This window comes from Emys orbicularis, chromosome 6 (genome assembly GCF_028017835.1).
Source record: "Emys orbicularis isolate rEmyOrb1 chromosome 6, rEmyOrb1.hap1, whole genome shotgun sequence".
Lineage (NCBI taxonomy): Eukaryota > Metazoa > Chordata > Testudines > Emydidae > Emys > Emys orbicularis.
Genome location: NC_088688.1, coordinates 17791824 through 17816937, shown reverse-complemented (window position 1 = coordinate 17816937; position 25114 = coordinate 17791824). Strand labels below are relative to the sequence as shown.

Below are 25114 nucleotides of genomic sequence, written 5' to 3'. Positions count from 1 at the left end.
TAACCCTAATCTTTGGATGCCAGTTTTCATCTCTATTCTGCATAATCCACTGGTCTCCAGGGTGGGCCATATCTGTGGACCTTTATTACCTGAAAAAAGGCAATTTTCAGATAAGCATGGATAAGTTTTCCTATTCTTTGAGCCATTAAAATTAATTTTTGTGCCAATGTGCCTCAAGAGTGGGAAGCAAAATCATCCTTTAAATATGGTTACTATGCATGGAGAAAAACTCTGCCAAAAGGGGGCAGGGGGGAATGATGTTGGCTAAGACTGGATGACCAATTTTCAGAATTTGGTGAACAAATGGCCATCTAGCAGATCTCAGAGAAACTACTACTCTGCCGTGAGATTGTCAATGTGCTACTAAAGACTGGACTTCAATGCTGAACAGAAGGAATATTTCTTGCATTTATTTAAGGAATAAATGTTATGAAAGTTGTGAGAACCACCTATCTGAATTAAAAGTCCAATACGGGGCCTCATTAGAGAAAGCTCCCAACTTCAAATAAAAAAAAAACTGAATGAAAATTGTAGCCCTTGAAGGGCCTACTCCAATGGATAGAGAACATAACAGCCCCTGCAGGGGTTCAACCTAGGTAGTGCTGTAAAGAGCAGAATGAGGTTCCAAGGACATGTTCTATTCCCTAGGGCTGGAATAAGGTTGATGACCAAGAAAGCATTTGATGTTGACATTTGTACAAAAAACTTCCTTTTCTTGAACATGCTGAGAACTTTATACTATAAAGGCTTGATCTTTTCATTTGGACACTGTTATATACCCACAACCAAGCCTTCCTGGGCTATGGCCACTCAAGGATATGTTTCACTGGCTTAACCAGCTAATAGAATAAGTTCTATATGTTGATTTCTCTGTTAGGCTCTATGAGAGCAATCACCACTTCACGCAAGTATTCACTGTAAACCTCCCTGCTCCTGGGTGGAAGACTGGTTTTGCAATAGCAAAGCTCTGTAAGACAGAGGCATCTGAAGATCCAAGGCCAAGCTAATCAAGCCTGAGTATCATAGACTCTACATCCAAAAAGGCATATGATGTATCTCATTCCGATGTTTTGTATTGTCCTGTGGAGCATTGGAAAAGATTAGAAGATGTAGCAGGGACTTTGCCCAGCTTTGCAAGATGCCATTCACTGCCTAAGATCCTGAGCCCTGACACACAGAAAGGCCACAGGGCATTTTATTTTCTGTTTCTAGTTGCAAAGAAGTTGATCACCAGCCCACCAAATTACTTATGATGAGTGAGATATTTCTGGGTGCAGAAGCCACCCTGTTAATCCAACCTGTGCCATGTAGATCTTGATGCTGTTTGTCTCCCGCTTGCACAATGGCTGGGGCAGAGGCAGCTGGGCCGGTACTCTTCACTGGGCTGGGGTCAAAGGCAGGAGTCAAGACTAGTTACTAAGCTGAGGCAGGAGATGAATACCAACGTCAATCCAAGCTGGAATCAATGTCAGGAGTCAGAAGCGAGATGGGGCGAAGACAAGATCTTTAGCAAGCCAGAGTCTTCATTCCTGCTTGGACAGCTCTGTGGGACAATGTCCTAATTTAAATAGTTGGTGTGGACTAATCAGGGGGCTGCAGGATTCTGTCTCTCTGGCCTCTTCAGGCAGTATTTCCTGCAGTGCCTAACACTCCAAGAAATTGTTGGGTGCTGCTTCTTTGGTGGCCCAAGAGTATATCTTTTAGATAAACATCCAATTGCCACTGATGGAGAATCCTCTATGATGCTGGATAAGTCGTTACAATGGCTAATTATCCTCACTGTTAAAAATGTAAAACTTATTTCCAGTCCAAATTTGTCTAGCTTTAACTTCCAGCCATTGCATCATGTCCTACCTTTCACGGCTAGACTGAAGAGCCCATTATCCAATATTTTCTCCCTATGTGGATACTGATAGACATGAATCACATCACCCCTTAAACAAAATAGATTGAACAAAAAGAAGGTTACCTCTTTGTGTCTATCACAATAAGCCACGTTTTCTAATCTTTTAACTATTCTTGTGGCTCCTCTCTGAACCTTCTCCAATTTATCAACACCCTTCTTGAACTGTGGGCACCAGAACTGGGAACAGTATTCCAGCAGCAGTCACACCAGTGCCAAACACAGAGATAAAATAACCTCCCTACTCCTACTTGAGATTCCCCTGTTTATGCATCCCAGGATTACATTAGCCCTTTTGGCCCCACTGTTGCACTGGGAGCGCAGGTTCAGCTGCCTATGCACTACCATCTGCAAATCTTTTTCAGACTCTCTGCTTCCCAGGATAGAATTCCCCCATCCTGTAAGTAGGGTCTACTTGCTTTGTAGATCTATACATTTACTATATTAAAATTTATATTGTTTGCTTACACCCCACTTACTACCCACTTCAGATTGCTCTGTATCAGTGACCTGTCCTCTTCATTATTTATCATTGTCCCATATTTTGAGTCATCTGTTAATTTTATTTAGGATAATTTTATGTTTTCTTCCAGACCTTGATAAAAATAGTAAATAGCATAGGGCCAGGAGCACACCCCTGCAGGACCCCACCAGAAACACACCGGATCAATGACAATTCCCTGTTTACAATTATATTTTGAGACCTATCGGTTAGCCAGTTTTAAATCTATTTAAAGTGTGCCATGTTAATTTTATATCATGCTACTTTTTAAATCAAAATATTGTGCAGTATCCAAGTCAAATGCCTTAAAGAGGTCTAAATATATTATATCAACATTATTAACTTTTATCAGCCAAACTGGTAATCTAATAAAAAAAAAAAAGGAAATCAAGTTCGTTTGAGAGGATCTATTTTCCAAAATCCCATATTGATTGGCATTAATTACTACCCCTTTATTCATCAGGTTCCATATCAGCCACTCCATTATCTTGCCTGGGATCTAAGTCAGACTGACAGGTCTATAATTACCCGGTCACTCTGTTTACCCTTTTTAAATATTGGCACAAAATTAGCTGTTGTAGAAGCAGAGAATATATAACTGGAGCTAGATTTCTGCCAACAGATGAAATAGAGTGAGATGTAGATGGGTTATGTGGAATTACTGAATAGGTATCATATAAAATCTGGATCATTGAATCATGCCTGTGTATGAGTTTAGAATTCCCAATAGGCTCCAATATGAACTGGATTTCCATCTCAGTGATACTACTTGTATTACATTATGGCCATCTTCATATTTGTGCACATTCTTCTGAGATAAAACCTTATATCTGATAGTATTCATTCTCAACTCAGGCCTATAATTGACTTCCCAGGCATCATATGTCTGCGTCTGTCCTAAATCCAAGATATTCCAGGAAATATGTAACTTTGTGTGTTTGCTTCAGCTTTCTCTGTAGAGAAACGTGATCAGAAAAATTGTTCAGAAAGAGGTAAGTAAATTTCCTTCTTCCCTAATGCCACTATGTGTAGAATATTTTAGATATATTGTAAATATTTGATTATCTAACGCTGATTTTGACCACTGGCCTTCCTTCCCTAAGGAGGAACAATTCTATTTGTGGTGAGGGGCATGCATGCATGCCTAGAGGAATCAGTATGTTTATGGCCTATTCTTTTCTGTATTGATCCACCAGGAATCAATGAGCCAGGGAACCAGGTGCTGAGGATCAGTTGCCCTGCTGCATTCCAGGGAGGAGAGCAGAGGAAACAGAGCTGATTTTATTATTCAGTTATTTATGGGAGCTTGTCCCCATAATCCTGCTTTAGATGTGGAAATGAAATTGGGTTCAGAGATCGTAAGCCACTTGAAATATTTTCAGAGCCCTCTCCCTGTCCTAAAAGAGGCTGGAACTATTTGTGTCCCTCTCCCAAATAGGCCCTTTCTGGGTCTCAAGTATGGGTCTGGGATTCTGGGTTTCAAGTCCCCAGAATCACAATCCTCTGTTGCATGGGATCCACAAGAGCCAGATAGGTATTTTTCTTTCCTGAAGTTCCTAATCCTGGTATATCAGTAGGGTGCTGAGGTCACAGCAAGGGAAGGGAGCTGGACATGAAGACTCCTTACTGCCATTTGCAGTGTCCGTACTGTGCCCAGTGCCCTCCATTCACAACTCGTGGGGAAGCAGACGGGGAGGAGGTGGCTGTGCTCCATAGTGTGAAGCATGGCTGGGACCCAGGTGCAACCACTCCGGGGTGCTGCCATTTTGGCTTCACTCCCATTGCGGAGATTGTGGGGCTGCTTGCTCTGGAGTCTGTTCTTTTCCAATCCTGCCTGCCCTCTTTCCTGCCAGGGGGAAGGGTATCTAGGTAACCCCATCTGGTCTGAGTTGGGAGAGAGACTGCCCACAGAATTGGCCCAATGTCTCAACAAGACGCTCATGGGGAGGGAGTAGAGGGGAGGGGACACAGTCCCCTCCTTTTGCCTCTTACTTCTCTCAGCCTAGCTCTCTCCCTGAAGCCTTCAGAGCACCAGCGACTGCCCAGGCCTCAGAAGAGGAAGCAGAGCTGAGGATACAATCTCCCCAAAAGGCAAATTATTGAGAAGAATTGTTTGTCTAAGAATTTGAAATGGAGTTTGGAATTTCCCTATGAAAAGCTCAGCAGCTGGGAGGGCTGCAACCACTGAGGAGGCAGTAAAAAACTGCAGGGAACTTCAGGAGGTGGGGTATTACCTTGCTACCAGCAAATGATGGGTTTAGTTCTGCCCCCAAGCTGCAAGCAGTCTGTAATGCATCCAGAGGAGTTGAATTTGGGAGCTATAATCCCAGTCTGTCCCATGGGTTTTGCCCTGGCATCAGAATCTAAAATACAGAGAATGTTTGAATCTCACAAATCCCATTGGCTCTGCCCATCAAATCAATGGTTCCCAGAGCCATCTACCACTCCCCAAAAGGGAGAATAAACAGAACTCTGTGAGCCATGTCCCTATAAGAGATCCCCACATGGACAGATTCATTCTAATAGTTCAGGGGTAAAATCCTGGCTCTGCTGAACTCAGTTGCAATACTCCAAGTGGCTTCAGTGGGGTCTGGATTTCACCCCAGCAGTCCGAGAGACCTGCACTGTGCCCTTTGGCTTAACTAGAAGTCACATATGCTTATGATAGAATCATAGATTCATAGAACTGGAAGGGACCTCGAGCGGTCATCTAGTCCAGTCCCCTGCACTCAAGGCAGGACTAAATATTATCTAGACTATCCATGACAGGTGTTTGTCCAACGTGCTCTTAAAAATCCCCTTCCCTAGGCAATTTATTCCAGCGCTTAACCTCTCTGACAGTTAGGAAGTTTTTCCTAATGTCCAACCTAAACCTCCCTTGCTGCAATTTAAGCCCACTGCTTCTTGTCCTATCCTCAGAGGTTAAGAACAACATTTTTTCTCCCTCCTCCTTGTAACAACCTTTTATTAGTCGAAAACGGTTATCATGTCCCCTCTCAGTCTTCTCTTCTCCAGACTAAACAAACCCAGTTTTTTTCAATCTTCCCTCCTAGGTCATGTTTTCTAGACCTTTAATCATTTTTGTTGCTCTTCTCTGGACTCTCTCCAATTTGTCCACATCTTTCCTGAAATGTGGTGCCTAGAATGGGACAAAATACTCCAGTTGAGGCCTAATCAGCGCGGACTAGAGTGGAAGAAATACTTCTTGTGTCTTACTTACAGAACTCCTACTAATACATCCCAGAATGAGGTTTCCTTTTTTTTTGCAACAGCGTTACACTGTTGACTCATATTTTGCTTGTGATACACTATGACCCCCAGATCCCTTTCCACAGTACTCCTTCCTAGGCAGTCATTTCCCATTTTGTATGTGTGCAACTGATTGTTTCTTCCTAAGTTGAATACTTTGCATTTGTCCTTATTGAATTTCATCCTGTTTACTTCAGACCATTTCTCCAGTTTGTCCAGATCATTTTGAATTTTAATACTATCCTCCAAAGCACTTGCAACCCTTCCCAGCTTGGTATCATCTGCAAACTTTATAACTATACTCTCTATGCCATTATCTAAATCATTTGATGAAGATATTGAACAGAACCAGACCCAGAACCGATCTCTGTGGGACCCCTTCCAGCACGACTGTGACCCACTGATAACTACTCTCTGGGAACGATTTTCCAACCAGTTATGCACCCACCTTATAGAAGCTCCATCTAGGTTGCATTTCCCTAGTTTGTTTATGAGAAGGTCATGCGAGACAGTATCAAAAGCCTTACTAAAGTCAAGATATACCATATCTACCGCTTCCCCCCTATCCACAAGGCTTGTTACCCTGTCAAAGAAAGCTATCAGGTTGGTTTGACATGATTTGTTCTTGACAAATCCATGCTGACTGTTATTTATCACCTTATCATCTTCTAGGTGTTTGCAAATTGATTGCTTAATTATTTGCTCCATTATCTTTCTGGATACAGAAGTTAAGCTGACTGGTCTGTAATTCACCGAGTTGTCCTTATTTCCTTTTTTATAGATGGGCCCTTTTATATTTGCCCTTTTCCAGTCTTCTGGAATGTCTCCCATCTTCCATGACTTTTCAAAGATAATTGCTAATGGCTCAGATATCTCCTCAGTCAGCTCCTTGAGTATTCTAGGATGCATTTCATCAGGCCCTGGTGATTTGAAGACATCTAACTTGTCTAAGTAATTTTTGACTTGTTCTTTCCCTATTTTAGACTCTGATCCTACCTCATTTTCACTGGCATTCACTATGTTAGACGTCCAATCACCACCAACCTTCTTGGTGAAAACCGAAACAAAGAAGTCATTAAGCACCTCTGCCATTTCCACATTTTCTGTTATTGTCTTTCCCCCCTCATTGAGTAATGGGCCCACTCTGTCCTTGGTTGTCTTCTTGCTTCTAATGTATTTGTAGAATGTTTTTTTGTTTCCTTTTATGTTCCTAGCTAGTTTGATCTCGTTTTGTGCCTTGGCTTTTCTAATTTTGTCCCTACATATTTGTGTTATTTGTATATATTCATCCTTTATAATTTGACCGAGTTCCCACTTTTTATAGGACTCTTTTTTGAGTTTTAGATCATTGAAGATCTCCTGGTTAAGCCAGAGTGGTCTCTTGCCATACTTCCTATCTTTCCTACTCAGTAGGATAGTTTGCTCTTGTGCCCTTAATAATGTCTCTTTGAAAAACTGCCAACTGTCTTCAATTGTTTTTCCCCTTAGACTTGATCATCCAGTAGAAGGGCCTTTCCGAGCAGATTCTAAAAATATGATGGCTAATGTCCTTATAGAATTTCCCTGGTGTTTGCCTTTAGACACACAGGACTAGAAGGCAAGGCACGGAATCATGCTACAGAGCAATCTTCTGCTGCTCAATTATATTCATGATAATATTTCTACAAATAAAGAAGCTGGAGCTAGACGGGACTATTGGAGTGGTGGAAAGCCTGGCAGGCCAAAAGGTACATAGAACGAGATGTGGATACAGGAATGATACAGATACAGGAACATAAACCTTTAACTAAAATTGCATCAGCTCTCAAACCAAGGCCTATGGAAATTTGGCTAGTCACACAAGGCCAGCTACTCACCTTCACACCCAGAAGCTTCTAAATGTCTCCAGGCTCTTCAAAATAAAGAACTTGGAAGCCTACAGAAGCAGCTGGAAAGAAAACTTATCTGCCCCCATCAGGAGTGACAAGGTGGGTGAGGTAATATATTTTATTGGCCCAACTTCAGTTGGTGAAAGACAAGCTTTTGAGCCACATATAATTAGGGAAGCATAAGGACAATGTAAAATTATATGGTTCTTACCTGTCAAAACTCTGACTTCTGCTTCATTTCCAGTTCTGGAACTAGCAGGATTTTTTGCAAGGCATCTATAGATCCCACTGTCTCCCGCTTGGATTCTGCTAATCTGTAAAGCTCCAGAGGGCAAGACAGCCACTCGGGTGTCACTGGGGCTCAGGATCAGGTCCTCCAGGTTTTTTTGCCAGTGTACCATCGGCATAGGCTCTCCAACTACTTCACACTTTAACAAAACTGTGTCTCCTGCAAAAGCTGTGACAGATTCTGTCTGGGAAAGAAACCTCAATGGTCCTGCAAGCACAAGGAAAAGAAGCAATTATATAGTCACTGAAAATATAAATTGCATGCTGTTTCTATGTTGATCTGGATTTGGTTAATCATCCAATCTGAAGAATAAGTGATGTTCAGACAAGTACTTTGAGGCTTCCGTGATTGCTGAATGACTATCAGTATGCCACTAATGAGTGTAATTTAAAGAAGAAAATAATAGATGTGTTATTGACATGAGAGAGTACCAAATAGCAACCGGTTACTTACAAACTACTTCAAGAATAACTTTATCAAAGTACAAACACAGTGTTATGCAATACACACTATTCAGAACAGGATGAAATTCAAAGAAAGATGTATTGAAATTAGGTAAGATTAAGAAACTTTGTTATTTTCACATCTTTCCACCTAATGGAATCTTTCTTCCATGCTGCACATCAAACTGTATGACTGACATGTCCTCTGAAAGGATACTATTCATTGTATTGAAACAAGGGAAGTCTATGTCCATGTTATTGCAGGGGGAGGTAGCAACTCCTATATTTAGACTGCCTATCACTTTTCATTATGAAAGATTCTTGCAACCTATTTTTTGAGAGGCTCTAAGACCGCTGTTGTTTGCAGCAGGTCTTCAAAATTCAATAGGGCCCAAGCCTTTGAGCTAGACATGGGTCTTTTACTTGTACCATGAAATTCCACTGAGTTTTGGCTGAGACATAGACTGTTAAAAAAAATCACCATTTCCCGCAAGGAATGCAAATGAAAGATGTAAGTATCTTTCAAAGCAACAGTGGCAATGGCACTGGGAACATATAGGAGCTATCAGATGTGACCCACTCTCTAGACCCGACACATGGCACCAGTAGCTCATTCCACCCCTTCTGGGATAACTGCATTCTCTTGGTAGCAACTAATGTAGTTAGTCCAATATCTGAAGTGGTAGCACTCTCTGGCTCAGGGTTCAAATTCTGCTGATGTATGATGACAGGGTTATTACAGGTGTAGATACTAGAAATTGTTTTTAATCTTTTCCTTAAAAAGAAATTACCTACAAAAATGCATGTTAACAACCAAAACACCCCCCACCCAATGCCTAATCTGGCATTAGGAAATGCCAGATTTATGGTTGCCAATGAAACAGTAATTCTGCCCCCTTGTGCATATGAGCATGATACTGTCTTTAATGATATTATCAAACCATTCCAACCCACCCCACATACACCAGGATACCAAAACTAAAAAGCCAGATCTGTGAAATGTCAAGTAGGTAGAAGCTACAAGAATTGGACCTAGCCTGAGTGAGTCAAAGATAATGCCCAGATTATAGGCCTCTATGTTGAGGTTATCAATGGTAACAGAACACCAATGGAGAAGGGGAGAGGAAATGCTCAGATGCCAAATGATGACCAGATGTTGTCAGAGAAACAGGTTGAAGTTAGGGTTTGGATAAAGGGAGATAGATTTGTAAACCATCGGTATAAAGATGCTATTTGAAGCCACCCTTATGGATAAGATCATTTAGAAATAGGAGGTAGAGAGAGAAGAGCAGGTGGACAAACACAGAGCTTTTTGGAGAGGCCTATCGACAAAGGGAGAGGGTGAAGAAAAGAACCCATCAAAAGAGATTTTGAAAGCAAATTAGAGGAGTAGAAAGAGACCAGTAAGCGGCAAGAGCCTCAAAAGTCAACGGAGTGCAATATTTCAAAAAGTAGGGGAGTGGTCGCTGGTGTCAGAGGCCACCAAGAGTTCAAGGAGAAAGAAAATAAGGCTCTGGCATTTTGGCCAGTAAAAAGTCAGTCAAAATTTCACTGAGTGGGTAGGGCAGAAACTAGTATAGTCTAATAAATGTATTGTTAGAGTGGGATTCAGGAAACCTGAGTTCAATTCCTGGCTCAACCACATTTCCTGTGTGATTGGGGTCAAGTCATGTAATCTACCTGTTGTCTCAGCTCAAAACCTGAGATACTTCACACGAGGGGGGAGGGCAGGGATTTGAGGATAAAATCCATTAACAACTGTAAGGTGCTCAGACAGTATGGATGTAACAGCTTTTCACATGAAGCAAAGCTGATGTAAACTCAAAAAGCAGAAGCATTGAACGCTTTTCATTTTAGCTTTGCTTTAAATAAATAATTAAAAACTTAAAAGCAACATGAGTGTGGACGGAAAGCTGTTAAAAGCCACCGCTACATCCATGTCAGCAGAAAAGAAGGTTCACGAAAGTTTAAGCAAAACAAACAAACAAACAAAAAAACCTGTCCATCAAGATCGCATATGAATGAGGCATATGAACGAGGCTTTTGTCACAAACAGCTGGTTGTCCTCAAGAGTCCATGCAGCAATCCCAAGAATCTCCATGTTAGGCAAATAAAATAAATAAAATAACTGCGGGACCAAGGCTGATTCTCACAATCACTTAAACCTGGCCACCCTAAGTAGTGACTCCAGAACTCCTTAAGAATTTTAGGCATAGTACAAACCACCATCACCCTCCATATGTCACAGATTCATTTATTGTAGGAAAGGGGGAACATGCTTCACTTCACCAGGAACCCTAGTGGCACATGCACCTTTCCCCAGACACTGCACAAACCCCTTCATGGGTTCTGTTGGGGAATCCAGACCCACAAGTTTGGGGTGGGGTTAGAGAGAGAGGCGGGTCGGAGGTCTTCCTTCCAAGCCCATATGCAAAGCAGTGCAAGTGACTGCAGACTTTCCACTCCTGCTGTGGACAGGGCCGGCTCCAGCATTTCTGCCGCCCCAAGCAAAAAAAAAAAAAAAAAAGCCGCGATCGGCGGCGGCAGTTCAGCGGCAGGTCCTTCGCTCCTAGAGGAAGTGAGGGACCTGCCGCCCCCGAATTGCCGCAGGTCGCCCCAAGCACCTGCTTGTTAAGCTGGTGCCTGGAGCCGGCCCTGGCTGTGGAAAAAGCCCTTCTAAACAAGGGTGTACTGGGGACAGTGGTGGTGGTGGCTGAGAGAGATATGCCTATTTCAGTGGTGAATTTGGCACTACTGTATATAACACACACATTGTTACAACACATGGGAAAGATGGAGAAAAACACTACAGTTAGGATTTTCAAGAGTGCCTAAGTGATTTAAAAAGCACAAGACTTTGTGACCCCCAAAGGGACTTATGCTCCTAAGCTACATAGGTGTTTTTGAAATTCTACCCTGTACACGGCTACAGATTGGTGCAGTGTGGTATAAGGATTTTATCAGTCAGTGATTGGATGGCCATGTTACATATGCGAGGCAAAGTCCCAAGTTATGCACTCAGCCCAAAGCACCACCACTCGACACATCCATACACTCTATATATGCCACGTCTGTTACAGAAAAGACATGTTTTAGAGAGTTTAAAAACATGATTGGGACTTTGCATTTTTTCTCCATCTGTAGGGTCAGGTACCTTCATTCTCAGCCCAAGCATTCAGAACACAGAGAGAGCCATAACAACAACAACAACAAAAGTTTAAAAATAACCTACCATAGGCTTTCTGTATATATATATAAATGTCATGGTTTTACATTCTGATCTCCTGGGTTCTTGCAGGGCTAGAAGCATGTACTGTTTCATTGGAAAGCAGGGACCTTCCCTTTTCCAGTGGTTATGTACAATGCTCCTGTTTATAGGTCTCCAGGATCCTACTATAGCAGATCCCAGGGCTGTCACAGGTCCAGGACTATATATTGCCTTGCAAAGGCCTCAAGCCTGTATAGTTTTTATGGTGAAATTCCACAACATTATTAGGCTCTCTTTTTTTTAAGATAGTTCTTTTGAAGCTGCTCAGAAGCCTGGAATGTTGTAAGCTTGTTTCGGGGAAGAGGACTAATGAGTAGATACGGAGACAGTCAAAACATTTCTCACGTGGTCAGCAAGTTATCACAATGTTTTCCCCATCACACCTAAAGTATTTTAAATATTAGTAGCCCCAGACACAATCCTCATTACAGTATTGACATCTGGTTCAATTGGTTTAGTCTAACAGTCTGGCGTTGATTCCCTTGCATAGCTATACTAGTTTTAAGACAACCATAAAAATAAACCACTTCACAGTTCAGGTTCATGCCATCCATGGCTTTTCACGCACTGGGCTGGCTGTCTTTCCCCCACTGTCTCAGAGCATTACACCCAGACCTGCTTTTAAATTCTAATCTGAAAATGGCACACAAGTCTGATTTGCCCTGCAGCCTGGTTGGCAGCCTATCAGGATCCCCATCTTTCCCTACAGAAGGTCTAATTATTAAGTAATTAAAGTTCATTTAATAAAAAGGCTTATCATTTGGGGGACAGACCTTGGGGTCTGGAGCATGATTAGCTATTAAATATTCAGCAATTTAGTAACACTCAGTAAAATCCCCTGAATGAGAGCTGCTTTAAGTGCTTTGTTTGTTTCAAATTAATGTCTGCAAGGTTACATAACATCAAGGCAAGATCTTTTTTTCCCCACTTTCAATGCACACAATAGCTGAAGGGCAGGGAACCAAGTTAATGAAAAGGAGCTATATGCGTCTGTTAGGTTCAGGCAGCACCAAAGAAAGAGCAGCAATGAGTCTGGAAGAGAAAATCTTCCATAAACCTCTTCCTAATTAGCTCTCCCTTATTTTATTTTCATATTGTTTTTTTAATCTTTCCTTTCCCATATTTTTATTCTACTTCATCTTCATTAGAAAAACTCTCCACATTAGCTGAGCCGGGGAGTCAACAGCAAAGAAAGGAGGGGAAAAGTATCAGCATGTATTCAGGTTTCAGAGTGGTAGCCGTGTTAGTCTGCATCAGCAAAAAGAACGAGGAATACTTGTGGCACCTTAGAGACTAACACATTTATTTGAGCATAAGCTTTCATGGGCTAAAACCCACTTCATCAGATGCATGCAGTGGAAAATACAGTAGGAAGATATATATACACAGAGGACATGAATAAATGGGTGTTGCCATACCAACTATAAAGAGAGTAATCAATTAAGGTGGGCTATTATCAGAAGGAGAAAAAAAACTTTTGTAGTGATAATCAGGACGGCCCATTTCCAAAAGTTGACAAGAAGGTGTGAGTAACAGTAGGGGAAAAAAATTAGCATGGGGAAATAGTTTTACTTTGTGTAATGACCCATCATGTATTCAGTATTCATGGCTTGCAGCCAGAGTTGTTTGGGCTGTAATACTATATAAATCTCACACACTAAGCTGGGTCAGATTGGACAGTACTTGTACATGCACCTTAAAGGATCACTCATGATAATTCTTGAATTGGTGATGTCTGCAAGTGGAACTTTTCCTATTGAGATTGTGCTGAATCAGGGTGACAGAGTAGCATTTGGTGGCACTGCATTGCTGGAGATGCTGTCTTTTTAGAAGAGATGTAAAAATGAGGTTTTGGTCACTTATGTTCATCACAGAACCAATGACAGGGTCCCCCCCTCCACGCCCCCCCATCAACAGTGGATGTTTTTGGCTCAGATACTAAAGGTAAGGTCCTAATTCCCCTTAGGGCAATTTCTTTCTATCCAACTAAAATACCCTCTCATCTCTGCAGTTTCAAAGGGCTACAGCAGGGGTAAGCAACCTATGGCACACATGCCAAAGGCAGCACGTGAGCTGATTTTCAGTGGCACTCACACTGCCCAGGTCCTGGCCACCAGTCCAGGGGGCACTGCATTTTAATTTAATTTTAAATGAAGCTTCTTAATCATTTTAAAAACCTTATTTACTTTACATACAACAATAGTTTAGTTATAGAAAGAGACCTTCTAAAAATGTTAAAATGTATTACTGGCACGCAAAACCTTAAATTAACATGAATAAATGAAGACTTGGCACCCCACTTCTGAAAGGTTGTGGACCCCTGGGCTACAGGATTCCTTTTTCCTTCCTCTCCTAAAGGGTTGTGAAGTATTGCTGTGCACCATTAAATAACCGGCGTGTTCTTTGCAAAAAGTTGCTGCATTTTAGCGGTTGGTGAAGAGAAGGGCCCTAAATGCGTTGGTGGAATTCTAGCTTGGGGTGAATGAATGAAAACATTTGCTGGAGTGGCACTTCGGTTTGCTGAGGCAGTATGCAGAAGAAATGTTAGAACAGAACACGCATTTTCTGTTCTGTTAAATATGGTTAAATAAAGGTAATTTTGTGCTAGGGTTAATTTGTAATAATATCATCTAAATGGTTCCTTTCTTGTTACAAATCCCATCTTGGGAAATTGGAGGCAGTAAACCACAGTAGAGGTAATAACATTGATGAAAAGCTTCTGGTAAAGCTATATAATTTAGATTTCTGATTTAGGAGAACCTACTGGGAGAAAATTGAAGTTAATGATATACATTTAAAAATACTTTTATAATGGAAAGCTAACCAGAGAAGATGCCTCAACCTCTACAATAGAGCTATTCTGAGTCCCTTTTGTCAACCTAATTAGAAAGATTCACCAAGCTTTTAAGTTGTTCAACATAATGCATCTTACTAGGATATTTTATGCATATGCAATTACACCTAAAATTTAAACACTTATAGTTTTCAAAAAAGAAAACTTGACCAGACAGTGACAAAGGGCAATGGATGGGAAAAACAGCAGAGGCTGGAAAGTGAGGGTACATCTACACTGCAGATTAAGGTGTAATTGTAGCGCAGATGGGCACACCCAGGAACCCTGGGTACATACTTGGGTTGCTTGTCCATACTGAAACCCATGCCATCATGTCTTCACTGTTATTGTTAAACATGCTAACTAGATTAAAAATAGTGCAGATGTGCCTACCCCTGCTACAATTATACCTTAATTTGTGGTGCAAATGTACCCTGAATGTCTCAGGAGCGGAGCTGGCCAGGGGACAGGGCTAGGAGAAACAAAGGAAGCTGGTGAAACACTCATCTCTGCCCTGTTTAAAACTACACCCCCAGGAGAGGAAAAGTTGAACCAATGCTCAAGCTTTTGCTCAATGACATTCAAAGCCTTTCATTCTGACAGGTTCCTGATGTTTCAAGTAATATGTTTTGAAAGCCCCCTGCAGCAGCCCATAAAGCTTTCTAAACCAGGTGTGCAAATGTAAAGCAGATGAGATACGATTCTTCAACTAGCTCCGCAACCTCACTTCTCAGCTAGCCCCTTTTCTTTCTATCATATTCTATTCAGGTCCTTATATCACCCCCATCACCATGCTATTCAGGGGATCAGGGAGTATCTTTCCAGCTTCTCAGCTAGGCTAGCCCTAAGTCCTCAGCCATATTTATAAAACCAAAGCAAAATAAACACTCTACATTAATAAAGTGTGTGTGGAATTTCCTAGAGTTAAGATTGGTTAAGTATGTTTCCACGTATTAGCACTAAAACACATGGAAATCACAAGGTAAGGTACCTTTTTACACCCAACACAATTCTTCAGACTCAAGTCTTTGCATCTACACCAGTGGTTCTCAAACTTTTGTACTGGTGACCCCTTTCAAATAGCAAGCCTCCAATTGCGACCGCCTTTATGAACTAAAAACACTTGTTTATATATTTAACACCATTATAAATGCTGGAGGCAAAACAGGGTTTGGGGTGAAGGCTGGCAGCTCGCAGCCCCCTGGCGACCCCCTGAGGGCTCCCGACCCCCATTTTGAGAACCTCTGATCTACACCAACAGACTGACACCCTCTCCAACACACATTCTATACGGAGTATAGCATGCTGAATGCGCACATGAAAAATCTTCAAATCACACTGTTATACACAGCCTTAGCTCTCTTGTTAATGTGTTCTATAGCATATTACTATATACATGAAGTGGTGAATATGCATACTTTTCACTACTAATTGACTGGCTTTCCTTAGGAATGTGTGCTGCCTAAAATTCAATTTTTGAAAGTCAGAATGTAAACATAAAGTGGAAGATTGATTGTTTGTGGAAAATGACTTGTTTTCAAAAACAACTTTAAATTCTCTCTCTGGAGGTATGGTATATAGATAAGTTTCCTTGTATTCCCTTTCTGTCTGTATCTACCTATTGTCTCATCTCATACTTAGTTTGTAAGTCCTTTTGTGGCAGGAACCATCATTTTTGTGTGTTTGAACAGTACCTAGCAAACTGGGATCATACTCCATGACTGGGGCAATAATAATAATAATTTATAAGATAAAACTGTAATTTTATAATGATTGCTACCTTATTCATTATGTATCATTGGAAGGTCAAAGCTACTATAGCCCACTGCAGTGTGATTCTTAGATCTTTTCAAGTGTAATAGAATTGCTAAATTGAAAGCGAGTATGTTAGAGAGGGTATCATGACAACAATGGGTTAATACTTGGAGATGAACATTCTGCTGGATGTGAATGTTGACTTGAACATAGAGCTATGCAAATAACTGACTCTTCAGTTTGACAGAGACAGCTGTGAAATATTTTGGTCATTTTCAGTGAAAAATGTACTGGCCAAAAAATTTCTCCCAGCTCTACCTAAGCATGATCCCCTTGCTTTCTGGTGGTGTTGTGTGGAACAACATATAAGCAAACTTAGCTCTAATTTAACAGCATTGTTGGCAAGGGAGCCACAACTTAAGCATGAAGATAAATCAATAGAAGGATCAAAGCCAATAGAATGCCATGGCCAACTAGCCCAACACATGCCTAGCGAGGCTGCAGATGCTTGCTGTACAGCAGGCTGACTTATAGGACCAAATTTTGAAAGTGATCATAAAAACCGCCTCAATGTTTGCATGTGCAATCAAATGTATGTGCCAATTTCAAGCAGTAACCCATCTAGCTACCTGATTTGTGGGCAAAGTCAAGTAATCAGATGTCTAAATCTAGTATTTGCCCTCACAATTAATTGAACCCAAAACTGTGCCTGCAAAAATGAAAACCATTAAAAATTATGCTCAACTAAAATGAAAAATAACAGCTGATGAGAATTGCAGAGATACTAAGAGGGAGGAGGAGAATGCTTGTACAGAAGCTCCTAAAAGCATTATGATTCACCAATCCTTTTTCTCCCTTGTGCTGTATCTGTGCAGCTCACATAAAATTTATTTCCTAGGGCTGGATTAACTCAGTCTTGGTTCTTATTTTCAAGGCATTCAATGGCCTGGACCCAACGTATCTAAAAGATCACCTAAAACACTACGGCAAGGGCTGTGATCAACAGCTTTTCTCCTACGGCACCATGGAACTCTACAATACAGCCCACATCTATGTAGGAGACAGAGTTTTCTCAGGGGATGGTCCCAGACTGTGGAACAAACTCCCATAAGGACCATCACATAAGGACCTCACTTTCTGCCACTCCAAATGCAAGGTACTCTTCTTCAATTGAGTGTTCTTTAACATAAACACATAGCATTTTGTGCATAAAAGAAACAAAAAATACTACATAGGTTGCACACACAATTCTCTCCCTGGGGATAGGATGAGAGAGAGAACAAACTACACATGACAGATATCAGCCACACCATTTAATGTACTATGGAAGGCATCCAGATACTACAATGATGAGCGTGGTACAAGAACCTACATAGTATAGAATTGAAAAGCACTCTCCCCATATATGGCCGCAGTAGATGAAATGAACCAACTGTTGTTTTATGAGGCCCACTTTTAAATGCTTCCTTAGCTGAGACAATGTCAGCCATCCTAGAAAGACCCCACCCGCTGCTTTACAGCATCCAGTGACACACTGGTTTTACCTGAACGTATTTTATCATGAGCTTGATTGTTATTTTTAGCAGTTGGGCTGAGTGGTACCTATGACTCCACTGCTAGGGAAAAGGCAATCTTTGGAATTCCAGAGAGCCTACTAAGTGGCTATCCCCTTATCATAGAAAGAAGCCAGTTGTAGAGGTGGCTAACAGCAGCCACAGATACTACTACAGGTAGATAGGAGCCTAGACTTCTAAACTCAGAAGTCAGACTGTAAGATGGTGGCAGACTCCAAGGCCATATATATATAGGAAATAAGGTTTTTCGAGGCAGTGATTTTAAAATCCTGCATTAGGAATCAAGGTAACTGCTGCTAAAGCCTGCTGGCAGGTGTCTCCATGTAACTCCAGTGAGAATATTGTGATACTGTGTGCCTCAAAGTGACACTCTGCACCTCATATTCACTATGGTGATATAATTATATGTTTTGTACAAAGTTTGTGTAACCCACACACCTTCTGGGTGTGGTGTTGTGTCCCATCTAGTGGCACCGAGACCACTTAGAGAGAGAGAAAGAGAAAATGAGTCTGCTCTACAGCCTTAGCTAACAGGCAGTTGACTTTTAGCTCATGCTGTAGCGGCTCATGCACTAAGCTCCCTGAAGTCCCCTGTTCGATCCTGCCTGCCGACGACCGGGGTCTATCAGCATTACATATGCCTTGTGAGGTAATTTAAAAGTCTTGATCTACTGAACATTAATATCCCGTTGGATTGTATGTGCTATCATTGTATGTGAAGTTATTAAGTTGCTATGTATGTGTTGCTGAAATATGTTGTGAGGCTGGAAACACCCACAAGCGGCCTTTCAGGTACAACAATAAAAAGGCCAAACAATTTTGATGGCTCATTGAGGAGAATACAAACACTCACAAAGGTTACCCCAGAAACTATGAACAATGGAAACCTCTCAGAGATAGCACATACCCAAAGGAGACTGGTTGACTCAGGTCACAGCAAAAGATGTTTCCAGCAAGTTGGAAGAAGATATAAAAGGGGGAAGTGACATCCTCGCTTGGCCTCACTCCCCCTAAAACACAGCACCTGAAAACACCTAAGGAATAAAGATTGAACGGGGAAGAGGGTCCCAGGTGGGAAAGAAGAAAGCTTGCCTGCATATGGAAGCATGGTGGACTGTTTCTACTATCTAACAGGGTGAGAAACTGCTTGATTCAAATCCTATCCAGTTTAGAGAACTTAGATTGTGTTTTTGTTTTATTTCTTATTGTAATCTTCTTTGATCTGCATGCTATTACTTATATTCATTTAAAATCTATCTTTCTGTACTTAATAAATTTGTTTTATATTTTTTACCTAATACAGTGTATTTTCATAGAAGTGCTTAGGGCATCTGCTCAGTATCAACAACTGGTGCAAGGTCCTCTCCACTTTGAGGGAGGGGCAGATTGGGTAATAAATTTATACCAGTCAGGCTTTTGACCAGGACAAGATGGTACAGCTCTGGGGTCCTAGGCTGTGGAGCTGGGGAGAAGCCTTCAGGTAACTGCAGCTGGGTGTGTCCCCGCCTGTGTAAAGGTTTGTGTGAGCACAGGACCGGGAGCGGTCTGCAGCTTGTCACAGAAGCACAGTGTGAGGGGGGAGCCCAGGTTTTCATTTCATTGTCATGGACAGCTCACATAGCAACTGCCCAGCTGAACATGCCAGCTTCACGCAACAAACGTGCTCCGGCCTGGAGTACACAGGAGGTGGTGGATCTCCTGGGTCTGAGGGGAGAGGAAGCTAATGGTCTGTGGGGAGAAATCATTGTAGGGAAGCAGGGGAAGAGAATCACAAGGACCTCCCTACACTCCCCCCATCCCCATTCCATGCATCTTCCGGGGCCACAGCAGTACCCAAGGCACTCCGCCCCCCGGCAAAGTAAACACAATGACAGCTGCACATACACCCAGCTGTGAGAACCTCGTTGGATATGTGCTTGTGAATTCCCTGTTCCCTCCCCTTTAAAGATACTTTTCCCTGCATGTATGAAGTTTACCTCAGCATTACATAGGTATGTTTGCATAGGTCTGGAATAAAAATCTACTTATGGAAATTGAATTTATCTTTGTTATTCTCCATCACATGATGGCTGCTGCAAAAATTCAAGACAATAGTAATAGGTGCATGTGCATAGTTATAGTCAGGCGCACACAGCAATCGTTACAAGATTCATAGCACAGTGCAAACAAACTATGTGAGACAGCACACTACAGCAACACACATTACTGTGGCTCAGTGTTAACATGCTCCTTTAAGGCCTCCATCAGCCCAATAGGTCCCCTCCTCCTCTGATAGCCTTGTGTTCAGAACACACAGCACAGTACAGAAGAGCAGTGCAGGATTCATGCTTTCTGACAAGAGCTGGCCAGCTCGCAGGTTACCAGTGCAGTTGAAAAGCAGCTGGAATGGGACTGAGAAACCTGCATCATGTGATGCTGAACCTGACCCCATAAGGCATTGCAAATCCTTCCCAAGACATCCTGTAGCCAGTAGCTACCCACAGTGCACTGCTCTCTGGGTTGATGCAAGAGCTGCTACCGTGGATGCGCTGTGCCAACACAAGGAGCGTAGTGTGAACATGCAAGAGCAATTTAATTACAGCAGTGGCTGTACATCAATGTAACTTAAGTCAGCTTAACTTTGTACTGTAGACATAGCCTAACATTCAGTGAGACTTAGCCTCCTACATACCTAAGTTTGTTTTAAAAACAGGACTTAGGCTCCTAAGTTATTTAGGTGCTTTTGAAAAATGTATCTTAAATGACTTACCCCAGGTCTCTCAGACAGTTTGTAGCAGAACAGGGAACAAAACTTGGGTTTCCCCAAGACCATCCTTTTTTTTTAGATAAAATAGATGGGAGTGTCTTTTGGGGGCGGAGGGAGGGGTGCAGAAATCCTGACAGAAACTTTACAGGTGGAAAGGAAGCTTCGGCTCATGTGGTGGTGTTAGTTTTCAGCTATAGATAATAAAATGAAAAAAAGAACCCGGAAGGAGATAAATTTGGACTCCAATTCAGGTGTATGCACTCTGCTGAGAATGGGGTGGGCATTTAACTTCACACAGACCATTGTGGGAAGTTACCATTTGGCAACAAACCCTGGATCCATCAGTCTATGGACATCAATTACTTTCAGACACTCAATTTTTCCCCCCATTTAAAAAAAAAAAAATTAAACAGATGCTCTTTATGTTCAATATTCACCCGCCAAAAAGTCTCCTGTTATTATGCTATTCTGATGTTCCCTTAGCTAGTGCCTCTTTGTTTTGCCATCCCAGAGTGAGTAATATCGCTTTCTGCCAAGAGAGCAAAAGAAGCTTAAATGTTTTCAACCAGATTCATCCCAAAAAAACAAAGCATTTGGATTCACTTCAGAGGAATCAAACTGTTTTCAGTCCAGGCATCTGAGGTTAAAGTGAGATGTCATTTCTGCAATTTGCATTTAGCAGTCTGTTACTGAATTAGGAGCCTATTACTTCATCTCTGCTATAGTGCCACTAAATCTTTTTTAGTAGATTCTTTCAGTAGAATTTCACCTTGGAGATTTAGGGGTCAAAATGCCATAAGGTTTGCATATTATATATCATAAGCCCACATGACATCTCTACGGTTATATTTAATGTAAATTATTATAAAAAGATTTTGCATTTTCTTAGCAATGTTAAACTAGCTAAACTACTACTCTACATGCCTGGGGTTGTATTGAAAACATTTTCCTGTATATCATAGTATATTTCTATTAGAATTAGTCTCAATAATATCTGTTATTGTTTTTTATAAAGTGGAAACAACGTGCCAGCTGCTTTACAGACAACTACCCTGTAAAGACCAGAGGGGACATTTTCTAAGTACCTAAGCGAATTAGAAGCCTATATTACCATAACTTTCAGTGAGGTTTAGGCTCCTAAGTCACTTAGGTACTTTCGGAAATTGTATCCCAGGTCCTTTCCCTGGAGAAGTTATAATCTGAGCCCTGGTCTATACTGTGTGTGTGTGTGTGTGGCGGGAGTGAATAACATAGCTAAAGTCGACGTACTTAGATCGACTTACCATGGTGTCTTCACCGCGGTGAATCGACTGCTGCCGCTTCCCCATTGACTCTGCCTACGCCTCTCGCAGCGCTGGAGTACAGGAGTTGACGGGAGAGTGCTCGGGGGTCGATTTATCGCAGCTAGACTAGACGCGATAAATCGATCCCCACTGGATTGATCGCTGCCCGCCGATCCGGCGGGTAGTGAAGACATACCCTCAGACTCCAATCAAATTGTGACTACTCACAGGTGTGAAGTTAAACACCTGCATAAACACTTGCAGGATCTAGGCTAAAAACTGTCAATGCAAAACAAATGGGGAAATCTGTGTGCTCAGACACTACTGTTTAACATCCATTGTAGTCAGTAGCTGATTTACACCAGCTGAGAATCTGGCCTGATGTGTCTAGTTAGTTAAGGTTAGTTTACGGAGAGAGCCAAGGTGAAAAGTTCTCAGGCGGCACAGGATAGAAACAGCATTATAAAAGCTAAATATACTGATTAAGGACGGACTTGGAGAAGAAGAGGGGAAACGTGTGGTTACTAGCATAGGGGGCTGCATAGGAAGAGGCCTGGCACCAAGAGTGTGTGACATGAAGAGAATAGTCAATTGCATAGCTTTGTAAGAGATGAGGGTGAAAGGAAGCTGACAGAGATCATAACAAAAAGATAGTTTTTTTTAAAATGCATAATGATGAAAAAAGTGTTAGCCCTCCTGCCCCAATCTGAAGAATTAAGACAATTCTCACAGAAATATTCCCTGCAAAGAAAGTTTTATTGTGATCCATTAAGTCATCTGTAGTCAATGCTCAACAATTATGGTGGGTTTACCCCTCTGCCCCCAGTTCCCATTTTCAAATTTGCCTGAAGTGTTATTTTTAAAACCTAGTCATGCAGAAAGTGTATGTACTAGAGATTTTTCAGCCATCACAAAGTCTTATATGACCTATATATGACCTAAACAAATAGGTCTCGAAGGGACTGTCCAGGTTTGAGGCCAGATTCACAGGCTGGTTAATGGTCCCTTTGTGACACACTCAAGTGGCACAATGCTAGCCATAACCCAAGTGCAAATGCCCAGCAGAAAGACATCCTGCTGGCACATCCTCATCCCTTTCCAGCACAGGGACAACGCAAAGTTCCACTTCAGCACAACAATCCTCCACTGGCTTAGTCCCATTAAGGAGTCTAAACCAGTCATGCAATTTAAAGCTGCCTGGCAGCAATCAGGTTGAGTCACAGCCGGTACTACTCAGGGAGCCAAAACCAGCCTCCTGACTTGTCCCACCTGCCATGGGAAACAATCTAGCCCATTATTTCCAAAATGGCTTTCCCCAAACCAGTTACTGACATTAAGCTCAGCTCACATTATCAAAATAAAGAATTAAAAAATCTAATTTCCTTGCCACCCTTTACGCTGATGATTTACTTCTTGAACTTTACTCAGCGAGACCAGTGAAGATTGATTCTATTTTCCCATCTAGATACTAATACTGCAGGAAAATGTTCTGTGAGAGTCAGATGTCTTTATGGTCAGTTTCACTTTGCCTTAGTGAGTTTTGCTTTCTGATTCAATGCACTAGCACAGTGTTTCTCAAATGCAGCCACGGTGGCCGCATGTGGCCACTAGGGGCTTTTCTTGCGGCCACAGTCTCCTGGGCTGGAGGGGGAGCAAAGTAGCAGCCACTCCCCCTCCCTATTGCTCCTGGATGTCCCGCCTTGGTGTTGGTTGCTGGGGCTGCCAGCAGGGGTTGGGCCATGCCCCTCTGGAGACAGCTGGGTCACAACGCTGGAGGAGCAGGCAGCCGGTGAGTTCCTCACCTTCCCTGGGGTGGCAGGCTCTGACTGCGTGGCAGTAGGCCCCAGGCTCTGGAGGCGGGGCTTCAGGCTCTAGTCCCCCACTGCCTCCCCTGGCCTGCCGTCCAGGGCTTAATTTGTCCCTAGGATTGGCAGGGCTGAGTAAGTCTGCTGTGAAAAGTGATACTCGTATGTTTGTTAATATAACTTTTCACAACGGACTTACTAGCTAGCGATAAATAAATTACAATGATTGGGACGTGTATCTGTGCGTATTTGTTTTTCCTAAAACTAATTACGTATTTTAGGAAAAAGTGTCAGTGCGGCCAACAGCAAGAGTTGGTGGGCGCACTCTAAGGCCACCAAAAAAATTGTCCTGAGAACCCCTGCACTAGCATAAAGCTGTTGTATCTGAGTTGCCAACACTCTGGGGAGATATTCAAAATAAAACACAGGAACACAAAAACACAAAAGCAGTTTTGATTTAACTATTTAAAACCTGACTGTGTTTGTTTATATAATAGATTTCTGAGAGGTCCAAAGTCCATAACCAGGTTTAAATTTCATCTACCTTAAAAAAAAAGTCAGAGTTTGCTCAGATCCAGGGCTTTGTTCTTGCCCAGTAGAAATAGATGCATTACATGAAGTTCTGATTCAGATGTCAACTCCCCTGAAGTTTGTTCAGGTCTGTGGGGTTTGACCTCATTCCATCTCTAATTCACAGTAAATTTATATATATTCTTTGGGCTTAACATGTCTTAGCAATGTCTCTAAATGGAGAAAAAAAACACTGAATGTGCAAAGTGATGTAGCTTTTAATATTTACTAAGAGTTCCACTTGGGTTTGAATCACTGTGAGCGTAGCTATCTGTCATTCACACCAGCTGAACTGTTAATTTTCAGTGACAATACACCTGTGGGGAAACAGGAAATACTACCCTTATTTTTTTTTAAATCCACTGACAAACCCACATACTGCTTTGTCTCTGCTCAGACAGAAATCAGAGGGTACAAATCTCTTCATCTTCCTTTCAGCACTTCTTGCCAAGGTGCTAGTGGCTTGCAGCCAGTAAATGGAGTAGGCTTCCTGCCAATCACCAATGAAACCATTTCATCTGCTTCTCAAAACAGGAAGTCAGCAAGAAAAAGTAAAAGGCCTTTCACTGCTGTAGGAGCTAGAACGAGCCATATTTCAAAATCCCTAATTGAAAAACAAAAAAAATTGAGCTTTTGTCATCCACATGCCATGCATTGGTAGTACACTGGTCATAAACAATATAGTTTATTAATTTCAAAACTCAGCTGTTTGGAGCAGGGACCTTGTTTTTATAAGTGTTTGTACAGTGACCAGCACAATGGAGTGGGATCTCTCAGTGCTATTACAAAAGAAATCATTAATAATGCATATATTTATTCTTCCCCATATTCAAACTATTTAGTTTCTCAATCACTTGGAAGAGACCTTTGGAGAAATTAAAATTCCTTTGGCAAAACCATAAAAGCTTTTTTCTAGATCACCGACATCTTGACCTCCGCTTGAGTTGAATGGCTCACAATTGTCTGCCATTAGGATGCCTGAGAGATTCCTTGAGCAATGCTGAAGGAAATCCCTAATGCTCTGTT

At 41.8% G+C, this 25114-nt stretch overlaps 1 protein-coding gene across 1 annotated transcript in view; it reads right to left on the bottom strand.

Annotated features, from left to right (window-relative positions):
* DCC (DCC netrin 1 receptor) overlaps positions 1 to 25114 on the bottom strand; it is a 923941-nt gene that overhangs the window by 491568 nt on the left and 407259 nt on the right. The window contains exon 3 of the mRNA XM_065406266.1: positions 7734 to 8018. Within this exon, the coding sequence (XP_065262338.1) occupies positions 7734 to 8018 (285 nt within the window). The remainder of the gene's footprint in view (positions 1 to 7733; positions 8019 to 25114) is intronic.